Genomic DNA, 14,388 nt, shown 5'->3' with positions numbered 1-14,388 from the left:
ACTTGAGATTCTGTTTTATCCTTGGTATGCAATGACCATTTTTTCTTCCTCCTCCAAGTCTCTGCTTGTGATAGAAGAACAGATGTTTACACATTGTCTTACGCCTCTCTAATTGTTGTGGAAAAAGTCTCTTAATAAATACATTCTCTTGCTTGCCAGCACTGAAGTGCTATAAGTTTACAATCTTAGTTTACAGCATATATATTCCTTATACAATGTTACTCTGCCATGCCTAGCTGAAAGATAATGATAGTAGTCATCTTGTGAAGCAGAAAGATCTTGCAGCCTCATTGAGTCTGTAGTGTTTTCTGGTACTGGAGGCTCTATTAAACAGCTTAAATCCCATTCCATATTTTTCTTGGCCTGGCTCATTTTCAGGTGTAACCATATCTGCAAGTCCCAGAGACAGAAGTCTGCCACAGAACTTGTTTCCTCAAGAATTTGTGCCTCCTGAGAAGCCACCACCCAAGCAACAATGGATACCTGATGACACTGAAACGATATGTATGGTTTGCAAAACTGAACGCTTTACTATGGTAAGGAGCAAAAATGAAGTACAAACATTCCTAGGACTGTGACCTTAATATGAGCACTTCCTCATAGTCTGTTTCCTGGAAGACCTGAGCTGCTTGAGCAGGTTTATCTGCATCACCATGGGCCCAACAAGATTGCCAGTCCTTTGGTATTTAACCATTGGTTTCTATTTGGAGTGGTTGAGGAGACTGGGAACAGTTAGCTCCTTGCAGAGATCTGTGAAGTGATAGAGCCCAAAGAGGAAATCTGGTCATCAGAGAGAAGACAATTATGGGATCTCAAAAATGCTTAACGCCAGCAGTATTAATATTCCAGGAGGCTGTCTAATTGACTCTGCTGGCAAGAAATAACATGATCGCTGTATGATTCAGATTATGAGTATAGAAAACGAAATCTTTGCTCTTGGTTACACTTTTTCTAAAAACTATTGTTTCACAGAGTACTTGAGAACTGCATGGGTGCTCTAAGGGAGAACATTAATTTTTAGTTTTGCCGGTGTGCTGGCAGGTCTGCTATCTTCTGCTGCTTAGAAACAGTACTGTTTTCTCAAAAGTGTATCTGCTGCTTTTGAATTTGGAAATTTCTACAATGGCATCAGGAAAAACAGTCTAGAGCTTTTAACTTTTCCAGGACATGATCTAATTAGCTTTGTCATCAAAACTGGGATACTTTAGGTAATCGAACACCCAAGGCAAATGTATTTTAAATACTGGTCTCTGGGCTTGATTTTTTTTTTCTTTGCTATGCTTTCTTCAAAAAGGAATTTTAACAGGGAGACTCAATCACTGTATAATTCTGAAAAGCCTTATCCTTCATGGCATTTCCTCTCTTCAAATGGAGTAAGTTTACTCACAAGTAGAGACAAGGAGGGGACTTAAGTAAATTCTCTTTGTGGCTCATCCACGACCTCTTGTGCTTAGTTTAACAGGCGCCATCACTGCAGGCGCTGTGGCAGGCTGGTGTGCAGCTCTTGCTCCACCAAGAAAATGGAAATAGAAGCTTGCAGAGAAAATCTGTCTCGTGTGTGTGATCAATGCTATAGCTACTGCAACAGAGAAAACATGCCTGGCTTGGTGCAAGACACAAGCACGTGAGTCCTTCTGTCCTAGTTCTCCTCAATTTTCAGCAGAGTACATGAATGGAATGAGAGAGACATAAGCATTTGGATTTACCTGGATGATGTAACATCAGCCGTTTGGCCTCCAGCGGTTGGTATTTTCAGGTTTGGTAGGTGTGGGAATGTTCCTTATGCCTCACTTTTCACATTGGATAGAACATTGGAAGGCTAGGCAACAAATTCTTTAATTCTTTAAGTATCAATAATTCTTTAAGCATCAATTAATCACTAACCTAAAATTGTATGCTTTGATGCAAAACATAGCACAAATTGCTGCAGTGTGACAAAGATCCTTGCAATATACTCAACTTCTGGATTAATACTGCATGTTGACTAGCTCTGCTGAACATATCAGTGTTTTAGCTATTCCATTATCCCTCGATTATGGCTCCCTGAACCCTTGGGAATTAAAAAGCAAGTTTCTGATTAGATAGGCTTTGAAACTGCCTTTAATAAAAGGAACAGCTGTGATGACAGATTTTCATGATGTGGTCGCTTTCAGCCGAGAATTGGACTGAAATTCATTGTGTGTACACAGGCTAGCTGGTGAAAAGTGCAGCTGAAAAGGGTTTTACTCTCTGTGACCTTGAGCAGGCTTGATAGGGTCACAGAGAGTAAGATTTCCCCTTTCCAGCCATGCTTTCATTTCCCCTTTTCCTATCGAGCCTGCAGATAGCAGTATCTACTATGGCAGTATCAGCAGGCTTCCTAGGAAAGGAGCAATTCTGTGCAGCTCTGAAGGGGAACCTCTGAAAAAACAAGCAGCTGAACAGGTTGTGTCAGAATGTAGCTTCCATTGCCAGATTAGGCTAGCAACACTCAACACTGTGCTTGAATGCCACCTGCCAGGTTTGAATTAATTCTCTGGGGTTTTTTATACTCGTCCTGTTTGTATATCAAACCCAACTAAATCTTAAGGGCAGTGACTTGGATACCAAAGACTTCATTTTAGCTCTGATATGTGCTGATATTGGGCTGTTCTTGTTCTCAGTGTCTGCTTTTTTATGATGTGTGCAACAGTGCTGTTCCTACAGAAGGTCATAAGAGCCAATTACGTAGGGTAGTTGAAATACAACAATACAGAGGCAGAATCTTAGACTTCCAAGCAGAAGGGATTAGGGGCAGGGCAGTGTGTTGAAAAGGACAGGTAGGGATAGCTGTTGGATTTTTACAGAGCAGTGAGGAGGGTAGCCATATTGATATCTGCCTTAAAACCGCGTTTTCCCCAGTGTACTGGAGTAGGCATGATGGTTCTTTCTGTCATTTTATTACAGCAGAAAAGAAGATCAGGATCAAGTGGAAGGTAAGAAATTGAGTAATGTTGAAACCTCAGCTTTTTAAAGTGCCTAACCAGCAGTTAGATACTGAAAGCTGATACACCTAGTTGCAGCTAAAGGGTGATCAAAACTTCAGTTACAAAATATCACTGAAGGTTTTTGCATGTGCAGGCTGAAATTGAGCATTTCAAACTTCTGTGAATGGAAATGGAGACTCAGGAGAGCTGTCTGAGCCAATATTGAATGCATTGGATGGGTGTTATAGAAAGGAACTGAAAAAGAGTTGGAGAATCCACTTTTCATTCTAGAAATAGTGAGAGGTAATGGTGTGAGTAGGAATTAATTAGCTCACTACAGAGCAGTGCTGAGGGATCCTCTTTTTATAAACCATGACAGTACAATTACTTCATGAGCAAATCACCTGAATTTTGAAAAGAACATAGAGGTGGTAAAGTCAATCTACCCTTTCTTTTACAACTGTTTTTTATTTTCCCCTTCAAGCTGAAACCCACAGCTCTCATATATCCAGTTCTTTCCTGCTCAGAAATATTTAATAAATTGCCTAAGGGGAGGCTAAATAGGGAAGGCTGCTGTGCTTGATGCCCAGTAGCATAAGAATTTAAAAATAATTTGAAAATGTGTTACTGGAACCACTGGTAACAGTGACAGTAAGTTTAGGTATCATGTGGCAGCCTGCTGAGGGAAGGAAATGTTTCTGTGATGTGTGCTGGGCATGTGATTGTGGCAGGAAATGGCACAATGAGAGGACTATAGATGACTGGTTTTTGAGAGATAGGAATGTTCTGCATTGTGTGTCCTTAGCTGGGTTTGTTGCTTCTTATGCAGTGATTTTACCTGGTGTTTTATTTTCTGCTGTAGAAACCTCTAATAATGAATATTCCACAGTGGTACGAATACCCAAGGCAGCTGATCTTGAATGGATTTTTTCCCTGAATGAGGAGGAGAATGAAATTGTACGCAGAGAATTTTATTATGAGCAGGTGAGGTCACGAGAGAGTCCAATATAAGCAGTTCACTGGCGAGCTACCTCAATACCTATATTTGTCTGTCTTTCCTCAAATTGTCAGGCTCCCAGCTCTTCCTTGTGTATTGCCATCCTTAGCCTGCACAGTGACAGCATAGTGTGTGGCCACCAACTGATAGAACACTGCTGCAAGTTGTCCCAAGGGCTCACTAATCCTGAGGTGGATGCTGGACTCCTCATGGACATCATGAAACAATTGCTCTTCAGTGCTAAAATGATGTTTGTAAAAGCTGGACGGAGCCAGGACCTAGCTCTCTGTGACAGGTGACTCTAATCAGATATTCACTAGGATATATTGTGGTACTGTCAAGAGCATTATCTTTTTTCACTGGGGAGTGGAGGTGGAAGGGTTACTTTGTGTTTGTACTGTGGACCAGCCTAAATGAGAATTTCATAATGCAGGAATAATGGGAAAGTTCAAATAGGAGAAGTTCAAGCAATGTGACTACTTAACAATTACTGAGAGAATTCTCTGACTAGGAAGAAATTATTCACAAAGATGGGTACATATCTTACTTATGTTCTTGTGTATCTGCTTTCATTCTGTATTTTAATACAGGATTTTAAACCTGTGCTTCCTGAGAATGAACATTTTACACTTCACATTTTGTCCTACAGAGCTTGAGGTGGCAGGTGTGATGTATGAATTTCACATGTACTTTTTTGCTGGTGTCTTCAGTCAGCATGTTACACTGAACATGGCAAAGAAACCCCAAGCAATAACAAACACTCTGAAGGGATAGCATGATGGATAGAGAAATCTGGTGTACTGGTGATTAGAAACCACTGTCCTAAGAGTTGTCTTTGCATAAAGTTCTTCAATGTACAGTAAATAGTGAATAGTGATTAATAGTGAAAGTAATAGTGAATAATAAACAAATATGTATTTGTTTAACTTCTAGCTACATCAGCAAAGTGGATGTGTTGAATATTTTGGTTGCTGCTGCCTACCATCCAGTGCCATCTTTGGATCAGATCCTTCTCCCAGCAGCAGTAACAAGATTGAGAAATCAGCTCTTGGAAGCAGAGTACTATCAACTAGCTATAGAGGTAACACTGGTGGAGGGATGTCAGTGTTAATTCTTCTGTAGTGGCTTTTGTTTTCCTCCCTCCTGACTTCCAGTGGATGTGATGTGTGAAATGGACAATATTTAAACAGTTACAAACTGAGATTAAGTTTCTAATCATGGAAGAAATAATTTTCTGAACACTGGAAAAAATTTCTGAGATGGAAAAGTCCTGCTGTGGAGCAGGCTGCAGAAGGGAAGGATAAGCAGACTTGTTTGCTGATAGAGTTAAGATTGGAATGGACTAACTGCAAGGAAGTCATTAAATGGGGGAATCTTGCAGTCAGTAGAAGGGGTGAGACACCCTTTGTGGACTTTGTCTGAAGCTTAAATATTAGATTTTATTTGTCTGTAATCTGGCAACAGACACTGGTAACACATCACCTTTCCCAACCATTTACTTGGAAATCAGCAATGTTGGCAAATCCATTCCTCAGAGCTCATCTCGTGTGCTTTATCATCATCTAATCCTGCTCCCAGGATTTCGTAAGCCTCTCTTTTTCGGCATTGCACTTTGTTAAATACAGGATTATGATACTACAAATAGTATTAAGATTTGTTAAGCAGTAATAAACAGCAAGAATAGATGACCTATTTGAATAGAAATAGTTCTTGTTTTAAAAGCAGCTAAAAGAGCTTTAGGTCTACTAAAGAAAATCAGGGGTAAATTTTATCAACAAAGTTGTGTGAAATAAAAAATATCTTGGCAGTTCATGAAGCATCTTCTGTTGCCTTTTTTAAAACCACAAATCTGATGAATTCTGCTCTGTAAAAATCATCTTCTTTAGAAAAGCTGATGTGAAGATGTCCTGGTTTAGAACTCATGAACTGAAATTTCCCAGATAAACAGTAGCTTAAACTTATACAATGGAAAAAACGTCCACATTTGGAGATGATGGGTGTTTTGGTAGTTGGCCTTTTGTGCCAGTAATACGGAAATAATCAGCCTGGGTTTTTTGGATGGTTTTTCAGTTGTTTGTTTTTAATGGGAAATGTGGTCTAGGACGGGAAAGGTCAGAATCACAGACTGTGTGATAAGCCATTTTTCCTATTTTCTGTACTGGGACTGTGTTGTAATATTAACAAATTATTTTGAATTTAGGTTTCTACAAAATCTGGATTGGATCCAGGTGGAGCATGGCATGCCTGGGGGATGGCTTGCCTTAAAGCTGGAAATTTAACTTCAGCAAGAGAGAAGTTTAACCGATGTTTAAAGCCACCCATGGATCTTAACCAGCTGAACCATGGTTCAAGGCTGGTCCAGGATGTGATACAGTACCTGGAGTCCACAGTGAAGCCAGTATTCATCACAGTAAGAATCTTAAGAAATTATGGTTTAGTATATATCTTATAGGAATGCATGTTACAGTAGCAGGTGTTAGGGTGTTTATTTTCCTTCTTTGTCATGATTGTGTATTGCAAACTGAATATTGTTGAGAAATTTGTTAGCTGTTTCCTCCCACTGAAGTGGTGCCTGAGAGATCGTAGATTTTATAGTAAGTTGGGATATACTTTTGGAGGGAAAATAGGCTGTACTGGATAATGTACTATTACTACAGTCTAACGAAGGTAAACTCAATCCCAGCAGTATTTTGTGATGCTGCAGTGATGCAATTTTTCTACTGAAAGTCTGGTAACTTCTTTGAAGTTCAACGACTTTAAAATGCTTTCCCACTCCTCTCATCAAAAACCACTACTAAATGGTTTGGAATTCTGATTAGGTACCAAAAAATTACTTTTTGTAAATAACTGCAGAATCATGATGATGAAAGACCAAGTACATATTTTAGGAGAAAAAAAAAAAGCCTCTTTGAACTGGGTTGTTGAAGTAGCTGTTGACACTGGAATTTTTTTTAAGTAAGCCTTCTACTTGTCCTTAGAAACAGCTATGCTGGGTACAGCAACATTCAGCCCATCTGTTGATAGCAGAGTTCCAGTCTGTTGTTTATAAAAAACATTGCTGGATTCTCACCTCTCTGAAGCAATACCTAGTTTAAAAACAACATAACAGAAATGCTTCGGGTTGAGTGACAAGACCTACCTGAGAACATTTTTTCATGCTGATCACTTATCATTGGTTCTCTGTGTTAATGGTAGGATGATGATTACTTTGCCACATTGAGGGAACTTGAAGCAACACTGAGAACAAGAAGTCTGTCTCTGGAGGCGATGTGTGAGGGGAAGATTCAACACAACAGCTATTATCAGGAGTGCTTGTTCTATTTACACAGTTACGGCACCAATCTGGCAATAATAAGTTTTTACGTGAGGCATGACTGTATGAGAGAAGCACTGCTTCACTTGTTAAATAAGGTGAGTAGTTCAATTTTCATCACCAAAACTGAAATTTGAAAAACAGCAACGAGCATCATGCAGTGTTTGGGTGGCCTTCTGCACAGCAGTTTGCTGAGGTCTCACTATCCAGTGACTGACAGGAATTCAGTGAGACAGAAGAGCAACACTGATCTTTACAGATCTAAAGAGAGCATGCAGTTTCGGTTCTTTTAATAGAGGTCCTGCATCAAGAGCACTTTGTCTTTTTTTTCTACAAAGTTGAAAACGTGGGACTGTTGTCATAGAGTTCAGAAGAGAGAAGGAAAATTTTGAATTCCAGGGTGCAGATAACATTAGACACTACTCCCTATCCCTGTGCCTCTGTCTCATGATATTGTTTGTTGAATCAGATGACCCATGTTTGCACTTCTGTAACCACTAGGAATATAAGGGAATACAGAGGATAGAAGTCTAAGGAACCCAAAATGTGGTTTCCAGCTCTCCCTTAAGGAAACTGCATAATAAAAGAGGACTTAAGTGTCTCTGGAGTAAGAGATACTTACTCTGCAGTAAGAGATACTTACTCTAGATTTAATTGTAGAAATTAAATTGCAATTAAATCTAGAAATTATTCCAGGTTCTTACCAAGACATTAAGGGTGCTTCTTAGGAGATGTGAATCCATTATATCTCACCAGCTTGTGAGAGTGGTGTTTCCTTTTCTAAGTTGCTGTGCTTGTGTTTGAATTACTGATTATTTTTTTATTATTTGAAATAACTCTTACTGAGAATGTACAACTTGAAACACCAACTTCCATTGTCTTTATCTGGTTATGAGGTTTGTTAATAGAAAATTAAGTTGCCTTATCTGCTCTGCTTTCTCACTGTACCATCAGTCACTCTAACATCTTACAGTCATCTGCATATTGAATTACCTTTTTAAATTTATCCTTTACATCAGTTTAAATCTGCTTTTAAAGAAAAGTTGCATATTTTTACAGTGTAGGTGACATAATTTAGCCCCTTAAATAGCAGACTTGGAAAATACTCTAAACAGACAATTTGATATGGAAGTTTTGGACAAGGAACTGGTAGTAATCATACAAACCAGAGCGGAGGGTTGGTTCCCGTAAAGCTGTAAGATACTAAGCTTCTGATTAAATATTTTGGAGTTAGTTGCTTGGAGACATTTTATGTGTACAGACTTTGTCACTTGCATCTTACTCTGAGATTAAAAAAAGTTTCAAAAATTTCATATCAAGCCTTTAAAACATTTGTGGTGGCCCTGTTGACACATATTAATTTTACTGTGGAAAGAAGCACATGTGAAGCTGCATTTGCAAGACCACAGTCAAGAGGTCAGGGGGAGTAAATATCTCCCTCAGGTCACTGCTTGTGAGGTTTCATCTGAACAACTGTGCCCAGTCCTGGGTTCCCATGTACAAAACAGACACTGTGAAAGTGAAGCAAGTCTAATTGAAGGCCACCAAAGCATCTAGGGGCCTGAAACACCTGATATTTGAGGAGAGTGATGGAGCTAGGTTTTTCTTGCTAGAAGAAAAGGCAAGAGAAGATCTGTGTGTGCTGTTTTCAGCTACCAAGTGGGTGATTATAGCAAAAACAGAGCCATGCTTATCTCCTGTGTGCCCAGTAAAAGGGTAAGAGACAGTGGATACAATTGGGAGCAAGGGAAATTACAACTGGATATAAAGAAAAAGGGTTGGGGTTTGTTTTGGGGGTTTTTTTGGTGCATATATTTGGCCACAGGACCAGGGCCACAGGGAGGTTGTTGAATCACTCTATTTTGTCAGGCTCAGAACTTGACTGGACAGGTCCAGAGCAGCGTGACATAACTTGGAAGTCATTCTTTGAGTGGAGTTTTGAACAAAATAACCCCCAGAAATCCCTTCCAGTGTCAATTATTTATTAATTTTATGATCTCTGTCACTTAATATGCCTTTATATTACATAAGGAAAATAAACTACAGTGGCTTTGCTTCAAGCAACTTTCTGTTTGTGTAGGAATCCCCATCAGAAGTGTTTATTGAAGGGATCTTCATTCCAAGTTACGAAAGTGGAAAGCTGCATATGTTGGAGAACTTGTTGGAAACCATCGATCCAGGATTGGAAAGCTGGGGAGTCTACTTGATTGCAGCCTGCAAATACTTGCAAAGAAAGAACTATTACCATATTCTGTATGAACTGCAGCAGTTCATGAAGGTAAGTTGAGGGACAGTGCCGTCTCTTTCAATGAAATGCTGAATACCATCAGACTTTTGGTTATTTACTGTGGTCTAAACCTGCATGCTGGACGAGTGTATTTTTGCCTATTTAAAGTCTTAGAAAACATAGAAAGGCCTGAGCCTTACTAAAGCTGACCTGATCCACGTCATGGCTCTGGCACATTGTATTAAAAGAAAGCAGAGCTCTGCTTTGTGTGAGCCCTTCAGTGCAGATGGTGATCACTGAAGGTGGGGTCCTGTGCTCCATCTTAGTGGTGAATGCATTTCTTCCAGGATCACGTCCGTGCTGCAATGACCTGCATCAGATTTTTCACTCATGGAGCAAAGTCTTACACTGAACTTGGAGGAAAACAGATGTGGCTTCTAAAGATCAAGGACCACCTCAAAGTCTATCTGCAGGAGGTCTCAAGAAGTTCAGGAAGGAAAAAAATGGCATTCACTTTTCGGAAGAAAATGTCTGCTACAGATGTGTCAAGGTATTTATAAACAAGAAGCTAAGTTTTAGGAGAGGTGAAATTCAGGCTTTAGACTTTGGGGCTTTTATTAGTTTCATTTAAGTTGCCTTTAGCTGACACTTACTGGTTGTCCTTGACCCAAATCTGCTTTTATGTAGTTAAAAGTGTAAGATTCCCATCACTTTTTCTTCCAAAAATCTAAACCAGGAGATGGTCAGTTGTTTCTACTGAAAATCTGTATGTATATCAGACTACCCTCCTTCAATTTAAAAAACCAAACAGGAACCGTACAATGCATAGACAAATATACATCTTTTCACAAGTTTTTTTTTCTTTTTCTCTTCCTTTCCTCTCCAAAAAGCAAGCAGCTTTGTAGTGCTTCACTGTCCACTGTGGTTAACTCAGCACTGCACTATGCACAAGCTATAGGTGCCAGAGATAACTGGTTTCCTGTATTCAAAAGTCAAAGTGTCAGTTTAACCTGATCTCTCTTGTACTTGGGGTTTTATATCTTGGTTTTCTTAGGGGCTTTTTTCTTTCTTTCTTTTAGTCTAGACTCTTAAACCTGGAGGGGTGTGTATGATATGAGGTGAAAAAGCAGGAACAGATATTTATTTGGGGATCCAGTTTTTCTGGCTCACTTCTTTGAAATAATGTGAATAATTGCTCATCTTCAGCCTGTGATGTATGTTAAGTGGTCAGATCTGAAAAGTAATATTGCTGCAGACTTGTACAATAGACAGAGTCAAAAAGCAACTAAAATAATTGTTTATAAGCATGTCTTCTTTTGAAAGGCATTGAAGAAATTAGTTCATATAAATAATAATTGACGCTTTCCCTATTACAAAATGAAGTCAGAATTTTTTCATTATCTAGGCACATCAATACAGTTGATCTGCAGATGGAAGTAACAAAGTTCCTGCATCAGTGTGAGAGCTCAGGAGCCTCTCAAATGACAGACTCCTCCTTGCCCACACTCTTTGGAAACAATAACATGAAAATGGATGTTGCTTGCAAGGTACTAATTGCTATTTTAAACACAGCTCTATTTTTCATCAACAATACTAACTTTTAATGCAGGTTGAAGCAGTTTCTTATATTTTTTGGGGCAGGTTACTTACAATGAATGCAACCCATCATTTATGAAAAATTCACGGTTTTCCTCGGAGTAGCAGAGAACATGTGAGAGTTTGTTCCCTTGAGGAGCTCATCTCCTCAAAGTTCAAATTTTCATGGGCAGAGCATCCAAAATACAAATAGTAATATTCCTTTTGTGCATCCCATTATGTTTGGAAGCAAGGCAAATAATGCTATAATTTTAACCATTCTTAACTTTGGCTCATCTCCATCTGTAAATTGCCTAATGTGCCTTAGGGAAGCAGTGTGTGACAATAGACCCTGTAATTTGCTGTGCTTCTTGGGATGGTGCTGTTTTCTGTTAAGTAATGCATTTTATTTTGGCCTCTGGGCAAAAGCTGGATTTGCATTAATATTATTTAACTGTACATAATGAAAAGGAATGTGCATTCCCAGACTTGTCTGTGCCTCTCATTTCAGGTCATATTGGAAGGCAAAAACATTGAGGAGGGGTTTGGGATTGCATTTAGAGTTCTTCAGGTATGGAAAAACTTGATATAACAAGCAGTATTAACGCAAAGTAACTCCTGAAAGCAGCAATTATTTAAAAAAAAAGCCTTTCCCTCCCCTCCAAATGTATTTTAATCCCCCCAAAAGCAAAACTTTTTAAGAGAAAAGTCACAAGTTTAAGTCTTACATGTCCATGTATTTGTGGAAGCTTGGTAATGAAATTAAGATGCTGTTTCTGCAGGACATTTCCAGAGTAATTGGATCCTACAAAGGAATGAAGTGCAGTTTTTCCTTTGCCGTGCACCTTGTTCAGTGCCTGAACTCTGGCAAACCACAGTCACAGATGTGTGTAGAGGCCTCTCATGTGGTGCCTCTCTGCAGTTCATGACAGTCATGCAAAGACAGTGAATGAATGAGGCCAGGGCTCTGTCTGTTCTATTCTCCTGATTTGAGAGCAAAATTCATTAACTGGAAACTGTGGCTGGGGACCTCTCATTCCTCATGTCTGGGTAGAAGTTGAATGATTATCAGCATAGCTCATGAGCCTCTAAACTCTTCTGAGTGTTTCTCATCCATGTAGTCCCAGGCGGTAGAGCAGGGCACTTTTGGACAGAGGTGGCACACTGAAAGAGTATTTATGGATGTGGTGGGCCCTGCTCCTTCTTTCAGGTCAGGATGTACAAGGCAGAACTCCTGTTTTTAGGGGGATGGAGAGCCTTAGAAAAACAGCACTTCTAAGCAGCGGCAGCAGCCACTACCTCCAGTAAAAATGGAGCAGTGAATCCAGCTGCCTATAACTTTCATTTCCATCCTTTTTTTTCTTTACTTACTCATTGCAGGATCGGTTCACAACTTTTATCATCTCTTCCCTCGTGGTCAATTGCCTCCTGTTTGGGGTATCCAGAGGGTGGCTGTTGGTGGGGAAGCTGGAGAAATATACTGGGAATGTGCTAAATGAGGGAAAGGTGGGTAGGCGTCTAGGAAAGAGCTTTTGCCAGAAGAAATAAAACTAATTTTTTGCCACTCCTGAAAAGAAGGCAGTAACAGCATTCTTGTTCTTGAGCAGGATTGATTTTTACAAGTGTGTTTATAAAAAAACCTTTAAGTCAACCCTGAGCAGTGGTGAGTGGAAAACCAGAGTCTCCCAAAACAGCTTTGAGGTTTTTGGAGCATGGTGTGGTATTTTGTCCTTAGGAGAGACTGTCTTGGTTGTGTAGACTCCCTCTGAGAAAACCTGCTGAGAACATTCAATGTGTTGCTCTGATGTTCCAACTACTTCTAGGACTTCCAGCTGGAGGCTACAGAAGTGTACAGCAGAGTGGCCAAGCAGCTGGTGAAGCAGCAGAAATACAGTGAGATCCAGCAGCTCCTGAAGTGTGTCAATGAGTCTGGAGTGGCAGCAAAAAATGATGGGGATAACATTATCCTGAACTGTCTAAATGAGTTCAAAAACATTCCTGCTGAGGTAATTCTGTCCTGCATTGTGTCTCTTTTGAAGTAAAAAGGATATAGACCATACAGGCTGCAGGGAAGTCTGGTGCCTGTACTGCTCTTTCAGTGAGTCCTTCAGATGCTCTGGCTCCTTGCTGTCGGCAGAGCTGCAAGGTGGGAGTGCATGGCTTGCCTTGTACAAGATACTCTGAGAGGAAGCCATAAGTAGCTGTAGCACACTCCTGCCCAGCACTTCCCAAATGGACACCCATGGAGGGCACAGAACATTTGCTTCGCAAGATCCTGTCAAATGCTGCTGATTGCAGCAGGAGGTGTTCCCTTCAGTGAGGTTCCTTGGCTAACACGGAGGATGTGTGGAGGCAGGAACCTCTATTAGGAGATGCAGTCCACTCTTTGGGTCAGGGTGGGCCATGGGGTAACCCCTGCTGGGATGGGGGGAACCTACAAATTGATTTCATGCAACACAAGCCATGTCCAGGAGAGACTCATAGCATTCTCTAGGGATAGCCCCCAGAGGTGGTAGGCAGGAAAAGTTGTGGGGAGAGGGAAGACTTGGAATTAGTATTTTTTTGTATTTTCTACATCTGCAACTCTTGCAGTTGGGACAGTCTAAGCACCTGCCTGTCCACAGGGGTTTGATCCCGATGGAGTAAAGTTTTTCAGACTATTATCACTTCAAGTGTGAACACCTTTTCCCTTCTTTGGATACAGGATCTCGATAATCTGATTCAGGATATGGACAGTGATGAAAACAAGGTAAGTAAAGTAGCAAGAGCTAAACAGCCCAGTCTTGGTCAGCAGCTTGCAGGCTCTTTTTCACTGTCTTCTCTCTCATCCTCATGCAAATGTGATTTTTGAAGGCTACTTCCTAGATTGTTGAAATCACAGTGAATCCCTCAAGGCCATGGTGTTTGTGACATGTGTAAAGTTGTGACATACAAATATCAACTGGGACTATCCCTATTAGTTCCCTGAGAGCCCTGAGAGTGAGGGCTGGACATTTATTAGAGTGGAAGGAAAAGTATTTCAGAAAGGCACATTGGTGGGTTTGTTGGTTTGTTATTTAACTGTTCACATAGGTGCATGCAGGTTTGTAGTAATAGCAGGCAGCTAATGATGACCACTTCAGCTTATTGTTTCAGGATTGTACTATTTCCATGGTGATCGAGAGTTAAATGACAAAACTCCAGCTTCTGATAGACTTTTTCTCTTAGAGGAAATGAAGCCTAAACTAGTTCATTTCTTTGTTGGCTTTCATGCCAGCCAGCTAAGCCATGGAGAGCTGTAGATGCCTGTTTATAGAAGTGGCTGTGACTCAGCATTTGGGGATTGTTGTGG

General features: G+C 40.2%; 1 protein-coding gene across 3 annotated transcripts in view; it reads left to right on the top strand.

Moving 5' to 3' along the window:
• The window catches only part of ZFYVE26 (zinc finger FYVE-type containing 26), a 48,222-nt gene that overhangs the window by 29,945 nt on the left and 3,889 nt on the right, over positions 1 to 14,388 (top strand). For 2 of the 3 annotated variants that reach the window (XM_030950612.1, XM_030950613.1), the window contains exons 27-40: positions 379 to 536; positions 1,455 to 1,624; positions 2,926 to 2,954; positions 3,808 to 3,929; positions 4,017 to 4,237; positions 4,876 to 5,023; positions 6,143 to 6,352; positions 7,138 to 7,353; positions 9,336 to 9,533; positions 9,830 to 10,032; positions 10,888 to 11,029; positions 11,569 to 11,628; positions 12,881 to 13,063; positions 13,762 to 13,806. In XM_030950612.1, coding sequence (XP_030806472.1) covers positions 379 to 536; positions 1,455 to 1,624; positions 2,926 to 2,954; positions 3,808 to 3,929; positions 4,017 to 4,237; positions 4,876 to 5,023; positions 6,143 to 6,352; positions 7,138 to 7,353; positions 9,336 to 9,533; positions 9,830 to 10,032; positions 10,888 to 11,029; positions 11,569 to 11,628; positions 12,881 to 13,063; positions 13,762 to 13,806 — 2,105 coding nt within the window. The remainder of the gene's footprint in view (positions 1 to 378; positions 537 to 1,454; positions 1,625 to 2,925; positions 2,955 to 3,807; positions 3,930 to 4,016; positions 4,238 to 4,875; positions 5,024 to 6,142; positions 6,353 to 7,137; positions 7,354 to 9,335; positions 9,534 to 9,829; positions 10,033 to 10,887; positions 11,030 to 11,568; positions 11,629 to 12,880; positions 13,064 to 13,761; positions 13,807 to 14,388) is intronic. The other variant, XM_030950614.1, reaches the window with a different exon arrangement.

The sequence above is a fragment of the Camarhynchus parvulus genome, chromosome 5 (genome assembly GCF_901933205.1).
Source record: "Camarhynchus parvulus chromosome 5, STF_HiC, whole genome shotgun sequence".
NCBI lineage: Eukaryota > Metazoa > Chordata > Aves > Passeriformes > Thraupidae > Camarhynchus > Camarhynchus parvulus.
This window is presented reverse-complemented; position numbering and strand designations above follow the sequence as displayed.